The sequence below is a fragment of the Anoplopoma fimbria genome, chromosome 21 (assembly GCF_027596085.1).
Source record: "Anoplopoma fimbria isolate UVic2021 breed Golden Eagle Sablefish chromosome 21, Afim_UVic_2022, whole genome shotgun sequence".
Lineage (NCBI taxonomy): Eukaryota > Metazoa > Chordata > Actinopteri > Perciformes > Anoplopomatidae > Anoplopoma > Anoplopoma fimbria.
This window is the reverse complement of record NC_072469.1, coordinates 22121112-22147218: the sequence shown is the minus strand read 5'-3', so window position 1 is coordinate 22147218 and position 26107 is coordinate 22121112. Positions and strand designations below refer to the sequence as shown.

The 26107-nt window shown below is 44.1% G+C and overlaps 1 protein-coding gene across 5 annotated transcripts; it reads right to left on the bottom strand.

The window, feature by feature from the left end:
* Positions 1-362: 362 nt before the first annotated feature.
* boc (BOC cell adhesion associated, oncogene regulated) lies at positions 363-26107 on the bottom strand. 5 transcript variants are annotated; one of them, XM_054622617.1, is made up of 18 exons: positions 25688-26107; positions 13082-13210; positions 12216-12488; positions 8830-8976; positions 7687-7830; positions 6945-7238; positions 5779-6051; positions 5417-5685; positions 5145-5310; positions 4862-4930; positions 4314-4523; positions 3801-3976; positions 3444-3666; positions 2823-3032; positions 2508-2719; positions 2086-2174; positions 1595-1743; positions 363-1412 (listed from the first exon to the last, which is right to left on the bottom strand). In XM_054622617.1, the coding sequence occupies exons 2-18, from the start codon at positions 13191-13193 to the stop codon at positions 1240-1242; spliced, it is 3189 nt and encodes a 1062-aa protein (XP_054478592.1). In that variant the 5' UTR covers positions 13194-13210; positions 25688-26107; the 3' UTR covers positions 363-1239. The 5 variants fall into 5 exon arrangements, with proteins under 5 accessions (XP_054478592.1, XP_054478588.1, XP_054478589.1 ...); XM_054622613.1 differs by lacking the exon at positions 25688-26107 and adding an exon at positions 19814-19926; XM_054622614.1 differs by lacking the exon at positions 25688-26107 and adding an exon at positions 19814-19926 and having other exon boundaries at positions 363-1409.

Below are 26107 nucleotides of genomic sequence, written 5' to 3'. Positions count from 1 at the left end.
CTGCCAACTGAAGAACTGTGTGCGTTTCTTGCTCCACTAGATGGCACTTGAACTCAGTCACAAACATGTTTTTTGAGGCTCCGATTTATTTTTATTTTTTTCTAAAATCCACCAGTGGGAGACTTAATTAAGATTAGTGGTGGTAGTGGTGACTTTATTCCAACAAGAGTGGATTTAAAACTAAGTTGCCACATCTGTAAAAGTAAATTACACACCAAATTATTTGTTTTTACTGTAAAGCATAGCAAGACATAAAAAAAATGCATTTTAATCATAGTGCACAGACTCTACCACTCTTACCACACATAAATATCCAAAGATTAAAAGGATGCACCAAACACTTGTCAATTTCATAAGCTTTTATTTACATGCAATAGTGCTCCAGCATGTGCAACCACAGAACGGCTACACTGATACGGGGGAGTGTAGATTCAGGATCTCCTTCATTTTGATTGCAGATGTCTCTGGCAAAGACTAATACTTAATGCACCAACCTGTGAGGGAGGAGTAATACTGACACACCTGTCACAGCGCCCTCACCTGGCAGCCATTTGGTAACCAGCAAATGAGTAAACACAGAAGTGGTTGCAGTATAAAGTTCAGCTTATCAATGACTGAGTTTAAGATATTTTTTTTCCAGAATCTCTCCCATTCAGTGATTTAAAAAAATAACATAAAATCAAAAAAATAAATAACTATACAATATATAATCTCTTGTACACTACAGGAACAGAATGATTTATGTTGCATACACTTGTTAATATTTTGTTAATGAGCAATGCATAATACATTTGTGTTATTGCTATACAAAAATGACAGACGGTTGTATTTTGAAAGCGTGATAAAGCAACAGAACTAAACAGCAACGAAGCACCTTGTAACTACAGCATCAGATTGGTTTGAATGGTCCCTTTGTTGGTTGAACATAAAGCTAAGTACTTAAGGTCCAAACATTTAGGATGTCCGGTCAGGAATGACGTGAGGAGTGAGGGAAGGTCGAGACATGAAGTGCTGAACTGAGAGGAATCCCCCTGACTGATCTTCTTCACACAAGGAATAACGTCTCAAAACTTATTTCCCTCCTCAGGAAATGCAGACAGTTCAGCAAGAATCTTTTTTCAATGTGAAAATAACCTAATATACAGTAAAATCAGTATGTACAAAAGCATAAATATATAAATATCTGTGATACAAAAATAAATATTTTCTCTTGTTTTCTTCCGTTTGTTGAACAGTCTCTTATGCGTCTGTTGTGTTGGCTGTCCCTCCGTCCTCAGGGGACGCCTCATTTGGGAGGATGTTCACTTCCTGTATTGTTATGTCTTGGGACTGTGGTGTTGTGGCTGCTGAAGACGATGTGGTGAAAATCCCTTCGTCTTCTAGAGAGAGAAAAGTAAAGGACGCTGGCTCTGCTGAGAGGAGGAGGAAAGAGAGCTGGTAAGAAGAATGCAAAGCTGATGTTTCACATTAAGCACTAATACCAATGTATTTGGATGCATTGCAGGATTATCACATATGGGAAAGCTACGTTCCAAATGGACCATTAACCAACTAAAGAGTATTTCAGTCAGCAAATGAAAGAATCCACACATACTGTAAGTGAAGCCATCCTCTGATTTATCTCCACCACAGAAGTTGCCATCGCCTCCCAGTTCCTGTGAACCGAGGTGCTGATGGGAGGAGTCGAGGAGCTGAAGAGTGGAGTCATCAGGACAGCAACTCTGTTCATGATGATCTGGACCACTAAGGATGACAAGTTTATATTAGGGCTGCAACTTATGAACAATGGTGACATTTTCACACGTATATATATATATATATTATTATTTTTTACAGGGGAGGGTTTAGTATATTTTGAGGCTTCAAGTCTATTTCTTATCTTTTACATGCAAAACCACAGTGATTGAGTTTTGGCATACACTCAACAATGTGCCTGAACGTGTTCTATTTACAATGATACATTTAAAAAGCCTTTTGCCTTATTTATTACAACAAAAATAAATACATGTTCTGCTATTAATACATTATTTGCAAATGTCCCTCCAGTACATACGGTATAAGTGAAGGCATAATATGTAAACGTACCTGGTGGAGTAGTGGTAAACAGGCAGATGTCCATTTGACATCGTCTGTGGCAACAACGTATCACGCTCCATATCACAGTCCACTTGCTCCTGCAAAACACAAGAGCATATAGATTATACGTTCAACACATTACATGGAAAGCTTTATTTTTTTTTGCAGTGGCTTGCAAGCGTTTATCCATACATCAATCTTCTGCTCTCAACCACATTTTGTTTATTTATTACTCTACATTATAAAATGCAAAAGACTTTCTCTAAATCTAATCTAAATATTAAAACATGACAAACCCGACTTATTATCAAATCATTATTTCAAAAAACAATGTTTTCTACCCAAGAGAAAATTAAAAATCTATATCAAAATGAAAAAAAAATGGAAAAACTACAACCTATACACAACCTATATTGAACTGGGTTTTTTACCTGCTGCAGGCCTGGCAGGCAGTGTGAGGGGTGGTGAGGTTTGCCATTCGGGGTGTATTCTCCATTAGCGTGGTAGATGCCATGTGGCGCTGTCATGTGGTTGTCCAGTGGGCAGTGGCCAACCAGGGCAAGTCCCTGGAGGGGAACCATGGTGTACTGGCATGAGGACACAGGGGCAGCCACGGCAGGAAAACACAAATCTGCCGTTTGCTCTGAAAGCAAAAAATAAATATAAATCACACAGATGTAGAGGCAAAAACTCTAACGACTGCAAAGAGAGAGTTTTCCTCACAGAAAACTGTGAGGAGCACTCACTCTGTTTGGCCCAAGCCCTCCAAAGGCAGAAGGGGATGAAGGCGACGATGATGAATACGAAGGCTCCCAGGACAATACCAACTATGAGGTAGGGGAGGTCGCCGGGCCGAGGCACGAGTCCGCTGGAGTGTCCCGACCCGTGGTCTGGGGTCTCTGATGGAGCAGGCCGATGGTGATTCGGACGAGCTGGGGAGACAAAAAGTTGATAATCTGTTAAAGAGAAAGAAAAAAAAAAAAATAAGCTCAGACTTGCAAAAAAACAAACATTTTGCTGCCTATAGAAACATCTACATCATCCTGAAAGCTAATTGGATATTACCCCAAACCAGAATTACATGAATCACTCATATTAAGACCAGTCAATTTTCAAGTTTACTTCCATGTCAGTCAAAAATGTCATCACTTCATCATTTTATACTATTAGACATTTGCATAAAATGGTCATTATTAGCATATCAATTCTTGAATTATGGCCCCACATTTTTTTTTGAGGTCACAGGGACTTTGTTTATGCCAAGTATTAAGAAATTCCATCCAAGTGTGCCACAGTTATCACGCACACGAGAATAGTATCGAACAGATTACCAGAAAACACAATAACTAACGTAAAAATGAACCCACCTTTTGTTTCAAGGATCACCACGTTGCCAAATTCGCTCTCTCCCTTCTCGTTGAAGCTCTGCATCTTGATGTCGTAGGCCGTCTCAGGCTGGAGGTCAGTGATCGAATGCCAGTATCGGTCTCCCTCCACCACATCCTTCTTATAGTCACTGTCATTATCGCTGTCTGTTGGCCGGTAGTAGATGTAGAAACCGTAGATTGGGGTGTTGTTTACGGGAGTGTACTGTTGAGAGGGAGAAATAAAAAAAATCATGTTACCATCACAATGAACTGGGAAGACATTGCACTGCAAAAAAGTTATTTTTACCGGAATTTATAAAAATATATATTTGTAGTGTTTTTCTTCCAGTCACTCACCGTCCATTTGAGAATAACGGTAGTCTCATTGATGGCTTCATTGTAGGTGATGTAGGGTCCGTCAACAGGGCGTTCATGGGTTCTCCCGCCCACCACTGTGTACGCCTTCGAAGGGGCACTGGGAGGACTGGAACCGATTACATTCACCGCCACAACACGGAACTTGTAGGACGTACCTACAGGGAGAGGGATCACAATTACTAATGTGTCCCTGGGGGCAACAAGCTGCCTACAATGAAGCTCTATATTGTGTTGACTAATGATGTTTGTCTTCACATCACTCCGTGTTTTCCTTTTGTGCGATTCAGTTTTGGTTTTGATTGATGGCAGCAATTACTGAAATGACTGTAACAACACTCATTATGCTGATGAATTTACAGGCCGTGGGAATGTAATTATGCAGGACATCATCATCGTAATTACATGGTACGACATCCTACTTCTCCCCCAACTCCACCAAGTCAGAATTAACTGCTGTGAATGATAACACTGTATATGAAGAAGATGGCCGACCTTTCTCCAGGCCTGTGATCTCCACAGAGAGCCGCGATGGGGGGATGTTTTCCACCGCCGTCACCCAGTCCTCTCCTGCCTTCTTCACCTTCTTGTACTCCACCCGAAAAGACTGGATGGGGAAGCCGCGGTTACCACGAGGAATCCAAGTCACGTATGCCGACGTTTCCGTTGCCGTGGAGACTGTGGGCTTGTCAGGGGCTTCGGGAGCTGAAGAGGAAGAGGAGGAGGAGGAGGAGGAGGAGGAGCGATGTCAGATAGAGGACATAAACTTCAAGACAACATTCAGTGAATTATGACGGTGAAGAAAAAAAACACATTACATTCAGCACTTACTGAGAGCTCATCCTTCAGAGACAGAAAGGGAAAAAAGAGATTGAGAAATTTCCATGTTAGTCAAAAGAAGAATGGTTAGTTCAGGGTTTTGCTGCAAAAAAACATCATGTTACAGTTCATTTAGTAGAAGTGATTCTTATAGTTAGTATAGTTAATAGGAGGTAGTGTTTGCAAAGGGGCATAGAGAGGTTCAGTATTTGAGGGATTCTTACGAGAGAGGCTTGGAGAAGGAACAGCAGGAGTTTTCGGTGGGTCAATTTGCCCATTTATACCTCTGCGACCTGAACACAGGAAAACACCAGTTAGATCAGAGTTGTAATTAAAGAGGATGGAACACATTTAATTGAATTCTCCTTCGGCAGAAATAACATTTTAACAAGTTGATGTTATGCTAGCAGCTCTGACACTGTACTGCATTTCACAGTGCTTTGAGCCAAATGCTAAGGGTGCCAACTTGCTCTAATTGACAATGCTAACGTGACAGTTTTTTTTTACCTTTGCCAGTTCTGAAGGTCATCATAGCAGGTTGTCCCAAACCGGCACAGTTTTTGGCAGCCATCTCCACCTCATACAGGCTGTCTGGTTGCAGCTTAGCCAGAGTCAGCTTGTGGAGGGCGCCTGAGATACTGCTGGAGGTCCACTCTGCTAGAGCGTCTCCCACCTGAGAGATGAAGACAGAGAGGTGAGTTTATGATAAAGAACGTGAACGAAAATACAATATTTATTCATGGATTTTAACTGAGAATGCAGTGAACTGATTTCAGTACCTTTCTGTATTTGACCATATACTCCAGCACAGGGACTCCTCGTTCATGCCGCGGCCTCCAGGTGAGTTCGTAGTAGTCAGCCTTGCCCGTGCGTGGCTGGCTGAGGATGATGGGAGCCTCAGCGGGCAGAATATGTCCTGGCAGCTCGGAGCAGTCAAGAGGCAACATGGCCCCCGAGGCTCCGGGCCTCACAGGCGGCTGCTCTCTCAGCACCTTATCTGGGCTGAGCGGCCGATAGATTGAGGGCAGCTTCACCCTGGATGAAATCCCTAGAGAGAGAAGACACACGTCATGAAATCTAAAAGGCTGTGACATAAAGTAACTACACTTCTAACAAATTATGTACAAATTTTCTGACTTACCGGTTGACACTGTGATCAGGCGAGCGGAGGCCTGTGAACTGCCCACCCCGTTCTCAGCCATGCATTGGTACAGTCCGTCATCCTGAGGGCCCACGTTGGAGACGCGCAGCACCCGGGAGGACAGGCGGTGGCGAGGAGACGGTGCGAGGGGACGGGCGTTGTGAAGCCACATCACAGAGGGAGTGGGTTTACCGCGGGCCTGGCAGGTGAAGCGCACCGTCTCCCCGTACACGACCTCCTGCTGCTGCAGCTCCACCGTCACCTGAGGAGGCTCTGCAGGAGACAAAAAACTAAAGGTAAGAGGCTGGTTCAAAACCTAGAAAGTATCCTGGAAGTTAATGTGTGCACAGCTGTGATTGTGTGAGAGTGTCCAGGGCTGCAAATAAAAAATATTTTCCTTAAAGCTGTGGCGATTAATCGTTCAACAGAAAATTACTATTATTCTATAAATAACAACTAGTTTTAAACTTTTTAAATTTAAGCTCCAACAAAGTCACGTGTATTAGCACGTGTGTGAGTAAAATCACAATCACGCCCACATGCGTGTGTGTGTGCGTGTGTGTAAAGGCTATATGACGGGGTGTATAGAGCCAGGCAGGCGGGACCAGGGCAGCGAGTTGATGGTTGGCTGCTTGTGAATCAGGCAAAGACAGAGCTCATTACAGCTACAGCAGCTCTCTGGCTTTAATTTGAGCCAGCTGCAGCGAGACAAGCCCACAACACATACACACACATGCACACACACACACACACAGAAAATCACTGTAAAAACAGTCATCCATAACCTAGACACACTCAGTCAAGTCCTGCTGGAGAACAGAGAGCTCTGTCTCCACAAACTTATTCTACACAACACCGCCCAGGCTTACATGCCTCTCACACACATGACTGCCTGCACACATACAGACCGCTGTCCACTCTGTCCGCCAAACAGGAGTCAGTCTAATTATTAAATCCATGACACAGACAAAACTCTACTCATAAAAAATCTGTAAAGAGTCAAATGAACAAGCCCCATTCAGTATGAAAAGTCTTTACGGGAATCTGCATTTAACCGAGGTATTTATAAAAGACTATCAAAACCAAAATCCTATAAAAGCCCAAAGCAGCAAACGCACAACATGCTAAAACAACTTTCCTTAACTCCACTCTTCAAGTTCACTCACCAAACACTTGTACGTCGTACAGCACCGTTGCAGAGCTGGCCGAGCCCATTCCGTTGTCCGCTCGACAAATATAAGTGCCCGAGTCGGCCTCGCCCACCGCGTCGATCAGCAGGTTGCTGAGCAGGAAGCGTGTGTTGTTGTGGGAACGCAGGTCCTGCCCGTCTTTTGCCCACCTGACCTGGGGAGTGGGGATGCCACTGGCCACACACTCCAACACCAGCCGCTGGCCTTTGGTCACCATGATGGAACGAGACGCCGGCGGGTAAATGATGCGAGCTGCTTCTGAGGTGGAGCCTAGAAAAAGATGAGGACAGTCAGAGTATGAACACTTTATCAATATGATGAGAAAAAGTGCAGATTTCTCCACCATTTATTTGAATTGCTGGCATGCATGTTGCAGCTGAAATTGCATCCAGAATACGAAGGATTTAAATCACAATGTGAAGTCCTAGCACTTTCATCTCTGCCTTTGAAAATGCAAAAGCATGAGTTGTGCACATCCTCCCTTATGACTAAAAGTGTCCTGGCTGGATGATAAAAGTCCCACATGTGCACCACATGTGTCCTCATTAACAAACTCTAAAATAACGTCCTTTCTGACAGCATTACTTATTGACTGACCTGTTAATATTTCAATGACCTTTCATATGAACTTTGACATCTTCTTGCACAAATTTAAATAATGTTTTCATTAAAAACAGAAATTCTAATAAAACTCTTTGTGTGGGAGGGGATGACTCACGGCGTATACGCAGGCGGTCAGTGGAGGTGGATGTTTTGACCTCCTGAGTGATGGGGTTGTAGGCAGCACACTTGTACGGCCCCTCATCGTCCTGCGTGGCGTTGGCTATCTGCAAGTTCCCTGACGGCATGATGAGGTAGTTCCCTGCAGAAAAAAACAACCAAAACAGATGTCAGAGAAAACCCATGAATTACTCAGAGTGTTCATTAATGTTCAGCTGCTGTAAAGGCAGTTACTGCTTTTGATTCAAAGGTTTTATTTGTCACTTGCTCAGACAATATGTGCAGAGAAATGCAGGATGGCCTCTTGAGGCTGTGCTCAAAAAAGGTAAGTGTGCAATAAAGAATAATCATTACAATAAGAGTAAAAATAAGGATGAAAGAAAGAAATTCAAAGTCAAAAAAGTATGATTGCATATGTATTTTTAGTATTAAAATGATAAAGTGTATCTTGGCCAAGTGTTAACTTGTTAAGTTGCTCTTTTTTCCTAATGCAATGTGTGCACATGTCAAGAAAACAATGCATTCTCTACACTTTAGAGCAAATACGCAGGGCGTTGAAAGGATTCACAGCAATACTGTAACAGCAACAACACGAGATCACGTTTAACACAAATGTTTTTCAAACTTAAAAGTATATGTATGCAGAAATATACAAGAGAATACATAAATATGACTGAGGCAGCGAGGGAACCGCAGGAAAATCGAGTCCATATTGTGAAACACTTTAATATGAGTACGATGTGCCATTCCAGCGTAAGTTTGCAACTCAACACAGACCACAAGGTGGCGCCCAAGAGTCTGACCGCAGAAAATCAGTGAACGCTCCTCAATGTGGTATTCATTTCCTCACAGATAAGCTGCAGATATCAGTACCTACAGCTCCAAGGCATCATCAGCATACCAGCCACAAACCACCGGAGCTTTTCTTCTTTTCCAAGCAACTTAGAAGTAAATAGTTTGAAAAATAAACAACTGCATTCCCATGTTTCAACGTTCTCGAGATAATACCCTTATCATTGCTTTCATAATGGGCAAGATAGCAGGATTGTAGCATTCCCGTAAATTATGAAGATGGTATGAGAATTAGGAGGGAAGTAGGGAGAGATTTTGGAAGATTCAATAAACTGAAGCAGCTCAGTACCTTTGGATGTTTCCAGCCACTCCTGTTTGACACTGTAGCGGACCTGAGCCTTGGGCTGGCTTTCGGGGAGATGACATTCAATAACAGCCGTGTTGCCTTCGTCGACCTCGATGTCCTGCTGGTCATCGGGCTCAAAATCCCGCAGCTCTGAAAAAGAAAACACAGAGGAGAGGGAAAAGTCAGCGATGTCACCGTGCTGCAACACAAGTCTCAACTCTTTCATCGTCTTAATACACAGTGTAAATCACATCTAACTGCACATGTATACAGTCAATGTATACAGCAATAATAAACTGTATGGTAACTGCGCTGTTTCCATATTGCTTTCTCTTTGAAAGAAATCCTCCATTTAGTCATTTCTATCTCTCCACTTGTCGTACATGATCTGATTTAAGTCACAGGAATTTTAGAGTTCTAGCTGATTTTTCTGTTTTACTCAATAATGTCGCTTTGGATAAGTCCAAAGCCTAAAAGCGGTGTCTGTAACATCAGAGGTGGTGTCATTAATCCTGTCAAACATTATACTGGGACTGGAGCCGGTTCAGATTCTGTGGGAAATGGGTGGAGTGGGATTACTGGGGCCATGTGCTGCGACTGTGTCCCGCAGACACACAGTCTGCACAGCACAGACACTCATGTGACCTCTGACCTCCTAAACCCCCCCCGCCTGAGTGGCCCGCAGGCCTGGCCATGGGGTCAAAGGTGAGAGGTGTCCATCCTATAGAGTTTCAAAGAAAGATATCCAGTTTGGGTTAGGAAGGAAGCAGCAAAACTCTGCTCTTAAGGAGCCGGAAAGAAAAAGAAAAACCCACAAAAAATCTTAGTGGGGGGGACGCTGCCATTTTATAGATTTGAAGCAGAGGGAAACTAAAATGAGACTCCAAAAAGAAAAAGAGGGAAGGCAAAAGCAAAGGAGGGGGGAAAACAAAGTAACAAATGGAGAAATTTGTCATGAAGGAGTCGAACAGTGAAATGAAAGATAAATAAAACTTCTCCGGGAACGTAACTAAACGTCTACCAGCCCTTGTTGATTTATTCTTGACAAACATGGCCTCTCTCCATTCTTTCCAGAGGTGCTATAACTGGCGTGTTTTTCTTGGAACAGCCGCCCTCTCTGGCAAGAAGACCAAGCTGCTGGTATATACAGTCAGCTGATGAGCCTTTGTATACAGCTCTAATTCAATAAGTAAAGTTTAGTTAGGGCCAGAGTGTCTACTGATAGGGACAACAAAGCGATGAACTCAAAGCACTGAACAAACACCTTCACTGCAGGCAGCTGATTTATTCACAATGCATGCTGGATCTGCCTCTCTGTCTGTGTCTGGGGGAGCTTTAATGGGACAAACACACACACACACTAAAACACAACTCCGACTCTGTTTCAGCTCTTATTCTGAAAGATGAGAATCCCAGCCAAGACATGTCAAGCTAAGCTGTGTGTGTGTGTGTGTTTGATGGGGGGGAAGCCTTAAAGAGGGGCCGTGTGGCGCTCCATTTGCTAAATCAATCAGGTGCTGTTTTTACAGCCCTCCCACCCCCACCCTCATATCTACCCATCCCACCTTCCTTCTTGCAAATTCCTCCAGTTACACCTTTTAACCCCCCCACTACTCTTAACGCCCCACATTCTTCACAGGAAGAACCCCGCATGGGTGCCTCTCAGGTGTGAGCGCGTGCATGCATATATATTCCTGTGTGTCAGGGTGTGTGTGTGTGTGTGTGTGTGTGTGTGTGTGTGTGTGTGTGTGTGTGTGTGTGTGTGTGTGTGTGTGTGTGCATCCTGCAGGGATGGAGGATTGATGGTATTCATAAAGTGAAGCAGACCTCCCGCACCAGGGCTGCTTGGCAAGGCAGACTTAAATATTTCTAGAGAGACAGTGCATTCATCATCTTTATGTGTAGCAGTGGGAGGCATGTGTGTGTGTGTGTGTGTGTGCCTGAATTATAACATGTTTGTGCAACGTGTTGTGCGTTCACGTTGTGCAGATACATGTCTCGTAAAAAAAAGGGAGGGTGATTGTCTGCAGAAGAATTCAAGCAAGGAGCTTTTAACTCATGCCAGAAAAGCCCAGATTCATCAGAGGCGGATAGCGAAGAGGGTCTGGATCCAACCTATCCCGATCACAAAAAACATGTGCGTACAGCTAAGAGAGCTCACATGGAAAGGCAGGCACGTACACACTCCCCGTGGAGCAATTCCTTAGGCGGTTTGGGGGTGGCCGAGGAGAGACCGTTATTAAATTAGGGAGGTTTTTGGGGGGGAGGCTGGGAGAACAGTCTGGCTCCACATGTGGTTATCTCAACACGATTTATCCACTATTGAAGCTATCAATAACTTTAACTGCCTTTGTGCAAGAAAAGTAAAGGGAAAAATCAAAGAAAATCATAAAAAACATGAGCTGAAGATGACAAAAGAGGAGGGAAAGTGAAAGATAATGAAAGGAGGCAAGAGGAGAGAAAGTGACAGGTCGAAGAGTGAAAAATGTGCAAAAGAAGAGAAATGTGTGTGTGTAAGGTTATGGAGGCCTTCAAGGAGACAGAGAATGTGACATCACGTCTCATCTTGTGTGAGGATCTTGTCTCGACTGGCCTGAAACACCTCCAGTTTCTCATGCTATGGCAGCCTCATACATCACATCATGTAAAACAATACAGTTAACAGTGCACTCTCTTTTACCTAATGGTGTGTTCTAGTGAGGCATATCCTCTGTCCGCCCCCCCTCACACCCACACACAACACCCTTATCTCCCCCCAGCCCTCCACCCAATTACGGGGCCATAATTTTTTGGCGAGCCCTGCTGTCGGGTCCTGTGGAGAGGAATGTGGAGTTGTGTGGAGCAGAGGGGCCGGTAGAAGCAGGGGGCCCCCAAGGCTGAAGTCCTGGTCCCCTCTTCCCCGCTCTGACTGGCCCATGGGTCCCCTCCATTCCTCCGGCTCAAGTTACACAGCTTCAGGCCCCCTCTCAGTCCCATGATGCATATCAAATATAACCCAGCACACTAAAAAATTGTCAGCGGTGAGAATAATTCACTTTAGCTCCATTAGATCAATGTGACACTCCATAAAAGCAGCTGTTAGATTTAACTACACAAACTAAATACTGCGCGACTATCTGGAGGTTTTAACAGTGATCAATTATGTGCAACAGTTTCCCACCATGACCAGAAATGTAGTTAAGGATTAGTGTCACAGCAGTGGAAAAAGAACAAGGTTTACAGTAATGTATTGGTGAAGATTTTAAGCAAACAAACACCGCCCGTCCTTATTTATGTTTTATTCCAAAATCAGATCAAGTCAAAGGCCTTCTTTGGATACTCTGACAAACCAAGAAGGGCTCTGTGTGTTTGTGTTTATTTGTCTGAACGTTGTGTGGGTGGCTACTCACTAGCAGCAGTGACGTTAGCGGGCACACTAGCCAAGGCTCCTGCGCCGGTGCTGGCCACACACTGGTATCTGCCCACAGTCAGGTTGGACAGTGTGGGGATCAACAGGCTGTTGGGCCCCAACACTACACCCAAGTGTCCGTCCACAAGCTCCTGGCCGTTGAGGCGCCAGCTGATGTTGGTGGAGGAGGGTTGGGCGCTGCAGTGCAGATTCACGCTGCCTCCAAGCTTTTGCACCACGGACATGGGCTCTTCACTGAACAATGGCACCTCATCTGATGACAAAGAGTATACACAGAAGTCAGAAAGAAATCATCTTAAGGCTGAAACAAACAATTATTTCTAAAATCTAAAAGCTCAAAATGTGCTGAAAAGCAGCAAAATCTTATATTTTTTAACTTGGAACCATCAAATGTTTTGCTTTGCTTGAAAACTTTCATTTTAATTAATTGATTATCAAAACAGCTGTTGATTTGTTTTCTATGGATCTACTAATGAATTAATGGGTGAATAAATGCAGCTCTAAATACAGTACTTCTTTTCTTTTTCAGTTTGTCCATGGTGGCTAGTTGGGCTCATGCAAACTCTTCTTTAGAGCATTTCAAATAAACTGCTGTTGCTGCTGCCAAGATACGTGAAAAAACACCTCGCTCCCTGTGACTAAGCCAGAATATTTTGTCCCTGGCAGGTATCTTCAAGCACCAGGTGTTTGGAAAAACGAATGTAAACACATTTATAAAGCGGGCATAGATAAAGTAAGTAATGTGCATTTTTAAACAGTGTCAGAAAACAAACATTTATAAGAAATTTGAAAGTTTTATTTCTGCAGACTGATCCGGTTTTCCACCATCTCAGAGTTTCTACTCACCAGGGAGAGCGGCGCTGCTCTGCAGGCAGCACAGTAGTACCGCACCCAGAGCACACAACACAGGAGCCCTTCTCTTTTTCATCCACGGAGTCCAGTCTCGCTTTCCAGACATCTTCCATACACTGCCCCCTGAAACACACACAGAGGAAGGTCAGAGGGTCATTTACAGACTTGGTTCACTCAAAACAAACAGCACAAACCACTTTATTCTGATCAAAACTAACACACAACTGCACTGAAAACAAAGCTTCCAAAACTTGGAAACATACATCATCCATCTAAACAGTCGATCTAGATTCGTACATAAGCTGCTCTCTTTTCTTACTTGTATACACACACGTACACAAACAGGCAGCCATTAACGAAACACAACCCAGGCGAGGCGGTGGACTCTGCGGTACCCTCAGCAGCCAAACTCCAGACACAAATAAAGCCTTTCTTTTCTGTCAGCCCCCATCTCACCACTGACCCCATCTCCTCCGCCTGTACCCATCCAGCCTGAGCTCATCAAAGGGGCGCCCTCATTCTGCAGGGCCGTAACCCGACCCCTCCACCTTCCCGCTCAGGTGTAACCGATACAGGTAGAGGGTCCGGGAGGAGGAAAGGGGGAGGGAGAGGAGAGGGAGAGGGGGAAAACACACAGGCTGCATTCAGGAGTGGGGACAAAGAACAACTAATGAGAGGCAGGAGAGGGAGGGGGGGAGGAAATATATATCACGGCAGCGAGGAGTGTGTGAGATGGAGGAGAGGAGGGTTGTATTATGGTTGAAGTATGTATCGGGAGGACAATGGAGAAGACCATGTTGATAGTCAGTCTATTAACAGTTAACGTAGAGAGGGGTGCTTTACTCTCTCCCTTGTCGCTTACTGCCAAGTTTCCCAAATTCTTTCCTGTCAGGTTAAACTAACAACTTCCCGTCAGGATGAGGAGGGTGGTCCTGCAAAACTGAATCTCTCCCCCTCTCTCTCTCTCTCTCTCTCTCTCATATATATGCATGTCGCTGAACATGTACACACTCAGGGCATTAAGTGTCCTGTGACAATGTAGAACGAAATGGAAGCACACAACTTTCTCATACATATTTGTCCTGTTCTTATTATGGCAAGCAGATGATTAATGAAGCTCAGGGAGACTAGGGACTACACGCACACACACACACACACGGGGCCAAAGCAGGACAGTAAGAGAATGGAAACTCTTACAGTGCACCTTCATCATCTAATGGCAGCAGTGAAAATGTTTAGCTGCCTGGCACATTTATTGAAAATGAGCGAAGCAGGCTGATGGAAAAACTGCTGTAAACTGCTGTTAACTGTGCCAACTGCCACACTAAGCCACACAATACACCGCTACATTTTAATTGCAGAGTATGAATGTGTGTGTTTAACAATTTTAGATTGGTAATTCTCACGACACAAACTGTTTTGGAGAGCTCCAGTCAAACTTAAACGATGTAGAACTGAAATGATTAGTCATTAAACCACTTTTATAAATGAATGAATCATGCAATGACATTTTTTGGCCACTTTGGGCAGCAGAAAAAAAAAAAAACTGTGCACATAACCTACTGTTTCACCTATTGAGGTGATATGTCGAACTTATTTACACAGAATATATACACTATATGATGCAACAGCAGCATTCATTTGATGAAGTCAAATTTCACCCTCTTTTAGTTCTGTTTTTGGTCTCCACCACCTCCTGAGCTAAATATCTGTGTCTTTAGCGGCTAAATTCTTTACCAGTAAGTCAACAACTTTGTGGGTCTGTTTGGTGCTGAGCAGATAGCTGCAGTTGGTATTACAAGCCAAACAAAGCTGATGAGAGCCGTGAGAGTGAATCAGAATAATTCCCGGCCTAAAAGTCAAAACAATGAGCTTAAAAGACAAATCAAGAGTTCTCTGTATTTATAAAATAATTTATTATAACCTCTTTATGCAAAGATGACAAACATTGGCTCTAGCTTCTCAAATGTGCTGCTTTACACCCATTTATGTTCATGCAAGTTAAATATATTTGTTTTTGGACTGTTAGTCAGAAAAAACAAGCAAATTGAGGACATCTCTTTAGACTGGGAAACTGTGACAGGCATACTCAGTCTTCTCCATGCTGAAAATAACCCGTAGTTGCAGCGCCACATACATGTTCACTTTAATTCACTTAGTCTTCTGCTCAGAGTGGCCCATCAGCAGTGGGCTCGCTCAGTAAACAAACAGGGAGCTGCTGTGGAACCAGGAAGCAGAGCTGAAGGCCTGCGGCTTCAGTGGCCGGTTCACTGTATGGACACAACCTGGGACAGGAGCCCATAAAGAAAACACACATCTGTATGGAGCACCTGTCCCAACCGTGAGAGTCACTAACCGTAAACCACACCAGTCAGCCTGCCATCCGGACATACAGCAGGACACACTACTTCGGCAATGAGAGACCTCTTACATGATTAATAAAAAGTAGTGACAGTGAGACAGCAGAAGAGATAGAAACAGGGAGAGAGCTTTGCTATAATGGCGGTATGAGGAGGCCCCTCGTACATCATCACTCCCTAAAAACAGCCGTACTCCTCTGAGCATGTCTGTCCGTTTGATTCATTTGTCATCTGGGTCTTGTGTTTGCTTAGCGGATACCCTGCTTTAAGATGAAAAGTTGGCCTGAACTTTACGTCCAACTTTTTCCACCCATCCTTCCAAGAGAAGTCACAGACAGAGAGAGGGGAGAAGAAGCCTCCTACGCATCAGTGAGACTGATAAAAACCAGAGCAGACACACAGACAGCTCTCCTAAATTAGTAACCGAGGGAATGCGTGTGTGTTTGTTAATGTGTTCCTATGACTGTTTTATAACAAGTTGTGGAATTAAAAAATACTTCAGTGACAGTGCAGTGAGGAGAACTGTGTGAACGGCTCAAATCTGTCAGTTCTGGTGCAGAAGTATGATTACAGGGGAGAAAAGCTATTTGTGTAATCGTGTTGAGGAACTGACGCTTGACTACTGTGAGACCTGACTTGAGATTTTGCTGCAGAAAAGGTCTGGTCCAATTCTTGTGTAACTTGTTATTCATATCATAGTTTAGTGCACAGCTGCTTTTGAATTTAACATTTGAGAGGTTTTGTAGAACAACTTGCTTCCTTGAAGTAAACAGTTTTGGTTCTTAAACTCAAGTATTGTATTGCACTAGTATTAAACAATTCAAACAATACCAATACCCTGCAGTAGGTGGACCTTGCATGGTCACACGTTATGTATTTAAAACATGCATTTTCAAGAAAATATGTTAAAAAACATTTTTTTTTTTTTTTAAAAACTGTGCAGATGTTGACCTCATAAAGTGGATCAGATATTGGCCATGACGTCACTAATCCTAATTGAATACAATTTTTCTGTCAATGTCATAATACCAATTCAGTTTTTTTCTTAAGCTTTTATTGCCACAACAATCCGTGGCCTTATATCAGTAACAGGAATTAAAAAGTTGGACGGGTGCATCCCTGAAATAGAAAATGTTAAAAGACCGTGTCTTTTTAAGGGTAAACTTTCACAGAACTTTTTGTATTTTGAAAACTTTGACTTGGACTTGTCTTGAATAACCTGTGACTTGACTTGGTAACATTTCAAAAGACTTTAAAGTGCACATATCATAGAGAGGATGAGGGGAATGCATGACCAGTTCCAGGTCGTGGCGATTGTGTGCAGGCATGCATCGTGAGTGTAGGTATGCGAGTGCCTTATATGTCATTGTGGGAGAGAGTCACTTGACAGAAGTTCATTGTGAGCGTGCTAAGTAAAGACACCGGGGCCCCCGTTCTCCCGGGCCACTGCCAGTCCCATTGTCCCCCTGCCTCCGTGGATAAATTCATTTTGACAACCCTGCTAATTGGATAAAACCAGACTGGAGCCACCTCCCCGAGCTCTCACATTCCATCTGCTTTCTGGCATGGAGAGGACACACAGGAGGGGTGGCCGGGTAGTAACTCCTTCTGAGGAGCTGAGCTGTTGAATATTTATCACCTCCCCAAACTCCCCCTTGCCCTCCCGCCTCCCCCAGTTTTACGTCTTTTTACACCCCCACCCCTACGTCGAGGTTCTCCAAACACCACAAAGCCCCCCTTTAGATAAACACATGCGGTGTCAAGTGTGAGGAGTGCCGGGGGTTCAACTGCTCCGCTCGGGCCCGCGGCCCACAATGCCGTGCCGCATAGCTGCCATGCGGGAGGCCAGTTGCCCCTGGCGACGCTAACAGGCAGAACGCACCTTAATAGAGTGGAGAGTCATTGTAAAGCAGTGAGCCGGTGCACGGACAAAGACCCCGCAGACCCCTGGAGAAAGGGGAGACGCTACTCTGAAGGGCCCGGGGAAGAGCTGATGGGCCCTGCTCAATGACCAAAAAAAAAAAAGGGGGCTCAATGACCAAGAGGTTTGTGAGTAGTGTGTGGAGAGTTTGGGGAGGCAGGGAGGAGGGGGGGTTCAGTGCCTTTATGGATTGATGTGAGATGGGTGAAGGAGGTTATGGAGGCATTTTGGGGGGGGAGGTTGACTGAGAAAGCAGAACGGCGACTCAAATTAATAGAGAGGATATGTCAACTGGCGGGCGAGCGGGAGGAGAGAGCAGGGCCTCGTCAATGAGAGGGTGTGTTTGTGAGAGCGTCGCTGAGTGTCCCAACATATTTTCCCCTCACTCTGTCAATGTGTTTGCTGGTCTCTCGGTTTGGCCCGCGTTTGTGCTGAGTGAAGGAGGATGAGGAGGGTCAGAGCGTTTGTGCTGAGTGAAGGAGGATGAGGAGGGTCAGAGCGATTGCTTAACAAACCAACAACACACACGCTTTACCATCAGACGATCAGAACAGGGAAAAGAGCAACAAGATGGCAACAAAGAGAAAGATTTTTAGGAATACATAGATAGGGCTGATACTAAATACTAAATTAATGAATCCGTTTTTAATTTTCTGATTAAGTGTTTAGCCTATAAATTCTCAGAAAATAGGGAGAAATGCCTATCCTTTTAACCAGTACACCAATCTATGCAATTAGTAGTGAATTGTTATAGCTATTAATATATCATTGCTTGTTATTGACTTTTACAAGATGAATATAACAAGTTTCAATACATGGGAAGAAACTGCTCTGTCAGGTATCATTGTGTCAAAAATAACAATAACACATAGAGAGATCATATTGCTGGATGCGGCTGCCTCTACTTCAAAGTATCACGGATAATGAAAACTTAAGTGGAGAAATCTCTGTGCTTCTCTGCTGAACTTCACATGAGCGAAAAACTTGGCAGAACCGAACCTTAAATCTATTCCCATCTATCTGTTGGACACAAGGGAACCTTCTGGAGTCTTATCTTGGCATGGAAACTCTGCCCAACAGGTGGAGAGGGGGGCCCGTCCAAATCCTCCACTCGAGACATCACTCGTTCTCATGCCATAAAATTACACATCAAAAGCATCTCAGCAGCCCTAACGAGGTTGAGAATTCACCCCCCTCCTCCTTCATAATACTCTCACACACACACACATATGCACACGCTTCACAAAGTATTAACGAGCTAGATGCCCCGTCCAACCCCTCCTTCGGCCCCCGAACCGACACTAACGAGCTACAGAGCGTCTCGAGGATTAACGAGAGGGATCTGGACAGGCCCGCGATGTAGAAGAGGGGGGCGTTCTAATCAATTAGGCACCGCCGCATTTGCATAATTTAGATAACGAAGCTGAATTAACCACGGAGAGCTAATTACTGTGCCACGGCAAAAAAAAAAAAACACCCACATTCCTCTGCCTAGTGCGGGATGCCAGCATGTCCGCCGGGGCCATGGGAACAGGATGGGATCATCACCACAGCCGGTGGACTGTGAGCCAGCTAGATGGACCAAACGGTGATGTAGGTAGCATCGGCCAATCAAATCAGAGGGAGGGAGGAACGGGAAGGATGAAAGAGAGAGAGATGGATAGAAAGAACAGAGGAAAGACACCAGGATGGCAGATGAGAGGAAAGAAGGAAAGATGGAAGAAAAGGAGCAATGGATTATAGATTAATGAATGTTAGGAGGAAGGAAGGAAGGAAGGAAAGGAAAGAAGGATAAACGAATGGATGGAAGAACAGAAAGGATGGATAGATAATAGAAGTAAAGCAGAATATAGGGAATAGCAGGAAGGAAGACATGATAGATAGACTAGAGGAATGATGAATATAAAGGTTATCTAAAAGAAAACAATACATAAAATCTAAGAGGCTGAACTAAAAACTTTGACCAACTCTAAAACTGTAGTAAAGACACACTGAACACATTTTTAATCATCAAACATGCAAACATGTTGATGACTTTCGGCAAAATAACAAATATTCACTGATCACAGCTTCTCAAATAAGACTGAATACTTTAGACTGTTTTCTGCAAAAACAATAGCAGCATAGAGTATGTCTGTGTGTGAGCGTCTCTTCTTTGGTGCCACACTGCTTTCTGAGAAGCTTTCAGTAATCATCAAGAGTCTCAGTACACGGATCACACACATACATAATCATTCCCATACAGCACTGGGAAAACTCACTAATACTCAGGATTTCACAGTGCTCATCACACAAACACACACGCACAAGCTGTTGCATATTTCAAGTACCCACAACCATTCTTTCCCTGCACAAACACACACACACACACACACACACACACAATTGATGACACATAAGCAAGCAATCACACAAACTCCTATTACATGGTAAAAGTATACTCACAGAGGCACATAAATATGCAGACCTCAGGAAGTTTTTCCAACACCAAATGTCAACACGCAAAAAAACAGACTACCACTTCTCCCCGGCCCGAGAGATAAACTACATACACGGCGGCATTCATGCATGCTAATATACACTTTCATAGCTGTACATATCTGCAGCCCTGCTCCTTGTGTGTTCCTGCAACGTAGGGAGGGAAGGAGGGAGGGAGGGAGGGAGGGGGAGGGAGGGATGTGAGGGGGTGAAAAGGGGCCCCAAACTCCTTTGGCAGCTCATGCATCAGAGTGAATGGAACCAATTATAAATCAAGAGCAATTTCTCCCCATTATTCAGCAGGAACCGAGAGGGGGGGAAAAGGAGAGGGACCGGCCTCTACAACTCTCAGTGGGAGACGAAAGAAGGAAGAGAAAAGCAGAGAGAGTGAAATATTATATGGAAAACAGATATGGGGAGGCATTAAGGAAATTGAGATAAGGCAGGAGGAGAGACGGAAAGAGGGATGAGGGAATGGAGAAAGGCCGTAAAGTCATATAAAAACGACTGAAGGAGAACCTTATAGGAAAAACAGATATGGGGAGGAATTAGAAAATGGAGAGGAGGCCGGAAATTAAAACAGAAAAGCGAGGGGTTGTGGGGCCTCAACGGTGTTCGAGATGGTGCAACCAACTCTGACTGCCTGCTCCACGGTTATAACGTGAAAGCTGCTGGTTCTGAAAGAGTTTCTCAAGAGCAGAAACAGCTGGAGGAGGCTCCTTTCAAAGAGAGCTCTCAGTGTCAGAAGCTGGATTTGTGTGGTACAGCAGAGCTACCATTTGTCCTGTCACTCAGAGCCACGGATGTGCATTATCCTGAAGGGGGAAGCTGTGCACACATGCACAAACACACACGCACACATGATTTGGACAGAAGAGAGAGGAGCGCCGCCGATGGAAAATTACAGTTGTGATAACCTCAGGGGCCCGATAACTAACTAATCTGGTGCCCAGTGATTTATTCTGTTGAATCATGTCTTCTCCTGCCAGTTTGACATTCTTCAATGATGAGCTTTTCTCTCTCTAGGGCAACACTTTAAATCTGATTATTGGTTAAAGCCCTGGAACACAACCCAGATTCCCTGACGTTTTTTTGGTCCTTTTATTGTTTCGTTCACACATGCTCGAGACAGGAATACATCACGCAGTTAATATTACAGCAGTTACAGTGTTGGAGAACGAACTGGTAGAACTTGAGCAAGGTCTAATAAATCTGACCAAAGTGACGTGCATTTTGAAAAATGTGTGCAGTTGAGACAAAACGAGAAAAAGAGTGACTGGCCAAGGCTTAAACTGAACAGCTCCAGCCAGAGTGCAATCTTGTGCCTGTGTGTGAATGATCTATTAGAGCGTCTGGGTTGCTTTTGGCTCGTAATAACACCCCTAATCTTTGTCCAAATATCTGCTTTGCACACACAGGGCTATTTGTCTACACACACTGCTTTCTTACCAGAGCCTGGAGTTGATCAATGATCTAACAGCCATCACTCCAGGCTCTCAATGTGTGTGTGTGTGTGTGTGTGTGTGTGTGTGTGTGTGTGTGTGTGTGTGTGTGTGTGTGTGTGTGTGTGTGTGTGTGTGTGTGTGTGTGTGTGAGTGTGTGTGTGTGAGAGTGTGTGTGTGTGTGAGAGAGAGAGAGAGAGAGAGAGTACAGCTTTGGTAACTTCATTATCCAATCAAGAGCTTCTTAACTTTTACTTTAAGTAGTGGAGCAAATCGACTCAGCTTGTTTAAAGGCTTTGGATAATCCCTATTAGGCTGTTAAGACAACGAACGAGAGCGTAGTTGTTTTCATGATACAGATACAAACCGGACAGGCATCATCATATCGTTTGGAAACAATTGTCTCCATCAACAGCTTTCTCTTATTTCCTCACATCCAATTTAACTTCATCCCTGCCTCAATAATCTCGCTCTGTTTGATCGCGGACTGTTTAATTTCTCTCTCCAACTCTCTCCTTCTCGATTCCCCTCACATTCCTCCCTCTGTCTGTCTGTCTGTCTGTCTGTCTGTCTGTCTGTCTGTCTGTCTGTCTGTCTGTCTGTCTGTCTGTCTGTCTGTCTGTCTGTCTGTCTGTCTGTCTGTGGTCCTGGCTGACTTGGAGGATCAGGCGGAGAGAGGTATGCAACCCCCGGGGAGGGGCCTGGACCCCGGCCACCTGCCGGTCCAGGTGTCCCTCTATGGTTATCCGATGTCCGACTGGACACAGAAACCCTCCCGGGGCCACGAGGCCTGAGCCCGAGCCTCCAATCTGTCAGCGCCGGAGGACTAATGCACCGTATGTCAACCAACGATGTCCGGCTCTGGGAAATGAGGCAGCCTTATTTGGTGATGAGTGCGTTTCTTGCTAGTTTATGAAAATTACATTAACACAGCATCAACTTGCAGAAATTAAGTGTAAACCCCCCCCCCCCCCCCTCACACACACACACTCTTTTCCTCTTCTTCTAATGCGGTAATCTCAAAACGACCGCTCAGGTGAGCTCAGTTGAGGACCACAATGACAAGCAATACATTCCAGTGCAAAGAGAAAACCCTGATGGGACAGGAACTATCACTAACACACACACACACACACACACACACACACACACACACAACAGACACACACACACACACACACACACACACACACACACACACACACACACACACACACACACACACACACACACACACACACACACACAGACACACACACACACACACAGCAAAGGCCCACAGATTCTGCCTGCAGGCTGTTATGACTGCATGAGTGTACCTGCTGTCATAGAGATGAAAGCGTGCCCTCAGGAAGGATTTTTTTTTTCTCCTTTGTCAATTAACGCCAATGTTACACCCTCTACAATAACAATGCTGCTTTCCAGCTTTGCAGTCAAAACCTCAGGAACTTTGGCTCGCAAACGAAGAGATTGGAGCAGCAACAGCAGTCCCGATGGACTCGCTGGCTGTTTGTAATCTCAAAAAGCATCTTGAAAATCCATCTCCATCGAAATACTTTGATTTACATCCAGATGTAAGAAACACACCAGGCGAGAGTCAAACAAGTCAACTCCTGTTCTTCCACTCATATGTCAAATCACAGTTCAATATGGCAGTCAATTTTCAAACCAAACTAAGATATGAGTGAGAGACTCTATTGCTACTGGCTTCATACCTAAATCCACACAGTAACTTTTCTTTACAAGCTACAACACATGAAAACTCAGCTCCTATACACTGCATGTAAAACTATCCCCCAGCTTTTGGACAAATAGTGGCAAACTGTCAGCTTTCTGTCTCTGCTACATATCTGTTTGGCAGGTTACCAAGATCAATCACACATAACTTCAAGTTTCATTGTAAAAAAGGACCAGCTGGTAACAGTAAGACAAAGAAAAAGCTCCAACATTCTTACAATTATCAGGCTCTGAAACCAAAAGACAATAAAGTTTGTTTCCTGTCCTGACCTTTTTCCCCTAAATGTATGCACATTTTCAGTCTCAAAAAAACAACAATGTGCAGTATTTTTAGTGGACGGTTATGCACATTTAAAGGTTGTTTTCCTCTCCTTCCTGGCAATAGCTGTTGTTTTGGCCTGGGACTGCAGCCTGAGAGAATTTTCTTTCATAACACCTTCCCGTAAGAAAACATATGATATTATACTACTCCTATAGGGACTTGAAGTGTGCCTGTGGTATTCAATAAAGGATTGAACCCACTTCACTGTAGTCCAAGGCTGCAACTAACAGTCATAATCAATAAGTCTGATGACGTTTCCAAAAGCCAAAAAACAACATGTTCAAATCGAAGTTGCAAAAATCTGAGCAACAATGCAAAATCCACATATTCATGTTCCAATCAAAAAAGGCAAAAAAAAAAGGCAAAAAATCCTCACATTTGAGAAGCTATAAAATATGTTTAGCATACATGCTAAAAAACGTACTTAAACCGTAAATCACTTATCTAAACAGCTGCGGATTCATTTTCTGTTGCTTTTGTGTATTAAAGGAAAACTACTGTACTTCCGGGCAGTCATTGGTTTGGTCATGGACTGTACCCTAAAAGACTTTCATTAAATATCATATCTTGAAAAAAAAATACATATCACTATAAACTCCTATAGGGGTTTAAAGTTTGCCTGTGTCATTCAGTAACAACTTGGGACTATTTTACTATAGTCTTGACTGTTGTATCCCCTAGTATGACTGAAAGGTTAAATACATCATAGTTACAACTTAAAGTAGCTTCATGAAGTTTAAATATTATGTAATATTTTGCATAATGTTTCACAAGATTGATTATGAACTCTTATAATTGTGTTTTCCCAGGTTCCACATAAGTGATCAAAGGGGCCAAACTGTGTGAGAAACAGGCAGATAATCAGACTGGAATCAATTAGTCCAACTTTGATCCACCAGACTGCCAAAGATGATCAACAATAACAAAACAAAAAACCCTGCAACCAAACAACAAGAGGCTCCTCTTTTTTTACTGAGACCAATTAATTCCCTTATAAGCTGTGCGCCTAATTGGAGGAGGCCGGGCCATTCGTTTCGACTTTTAATCCAAGTGACATTGATTCAGCGGGAACAATCGGGCCCTCTTGTCTGATGCCATGTCTGTCACTGGAGGCTCCTCCATGCGAGGCAGCGGAGGCTAAATGTAATCCAAATAACAAAACGACACCTGGGGTTGGAAACTTGAGCCCCTGCGGCTGTTCCTGCAAGGCCTCCTCCGAGCCTGTGTAACCCCCCCCCACCACCACCAGCCCACCTCTGCCTCTCCACCAAGCCCCCTTTGGTGAGTGACACTCCGGGCCAAACACTCATTAGCAGCCCGGGGGATTAAGACAAACATTTTCTCATTAAAAAGCAAACCTGAATGAGAGGATGATATCAGGAGAGACTCTCCTCACAGAGGCTGGATGCTGCATTCCTGTCTGCACCGAGCAGCTGTCAGTTCATGGGAGGCTTTAATTAGGTTATTCTGACACCAGGCACTGAAGAAATGAACTCAGGTAGCATTGTTGTGGAGGGCTTTTTCTATGCCAACAATGAAATCTGTGCAAGCTTTTCAATGCAATAACATGATGCATCTTCAGAAGAAAACATCTATTTGTAGGGTGGTGCATCTTTAATGCTACATCCATGTGGATCTTGAAGAAGCAGCGGATTTATGAGAACTTTATTCATTTTTGCAGCTTCTTCTCCTGATGGTGATAGTATGGGGTAAACCTCTCTGTTACCCTCTCTGTTACCCTGTGGGAGCCACTATAGGCTGCGGCCTGCACAGAACGCAAGACACATCTCCCCTAAAAACCATACTTAGGTCTTAAAACACCGCTGAGTCTCTGCAACGTGTCACACAAAGCTGATTCCTCCCCAAAGACATAGATAAGGCTGTAATAGTCGGCGAAGAAATCCAGAATATTAAGGAAAACTTTGCAAAATATGGACACAGCACTCAACCAATCAACAACAGGCGAAGTCCGCAAGCAAAGTCAACGTTTTATAGTCAAAGTTAGTCCAACACCGAGAGCCAGACAAAGTAGACATGTTATAGAGAAACCTGAGGCAAAGCTTACGAGCATCTAGGAGATGTAAAAACAGATATGATATCAAAGAAGCCTCATCCAACTCCTGAACCACGACTCTCTAGAAATAAAGTTACAGTGAGTCGGTAAAGTCTTCCTCCTCAAATCTGCTACTCTGTATCTCTAACATAGTAGGATGTGTTGGTACACTTTGTATCTCTCACATTGTAACATTGTAACATTGTAACACTGTAACATTGTAACATTGTAACATTGTGTTGGTACAAAGCGCCGCACAAACACGGACCGCATGAAGACAAACTCACCCACACTGCTGTGTTTTCTGCTCTCAGCTCGTTTTCTGCTCTCAGCTCGTTTTCTGCTCTCAGCTTTTTTCCTCTCTCGCGTTGAGCTTTAGTCCCCAAAGAGAAACAACTCTTTTTACTTCTGGTTTTCCTCTAAAGCTCTGCGCTGCTTTTGGTAATTTACTGCGATGCCACCGACATTTTCTTCGGCTCCCCAAGTTCTCACATTGAAAGGCCGTTTTTGGATGACTGAGCTCTCAAACAATTCTCCCTTTTGCCTTTACGGGTCCTCCCACTTCCCAAGCAGGAGGAGGGATCTGAACAATAGGGACTGGCTCCCAAAGTCCCAGAAGCTGGGTCCTACACCGCCGTTTCTCCAGCCTTCAAACCCTCCTCACGACACATTTAGACTTCTGCAGAGGGTTCGTGCTAAAGTAAAGC

Coding starts and splice junctions, on each gene's coding strand:
- boc (XM_054622613.1), bottom strand. Junction 6,052..6,944: donor GTACGACGTACAAGTGTTTG/GTGAGTGAACTT, acceptor TGTCTCCTGCAG/AGCCTCCTCAGGTGACGGTG. Junction 2,720..2,822: donor GAGGGCTTGGGCCAAACAGA/GTGAGTGCTCCT, acceptor TTTTGCTTTCAG/AGCAAACGGCAGATTTGTGT.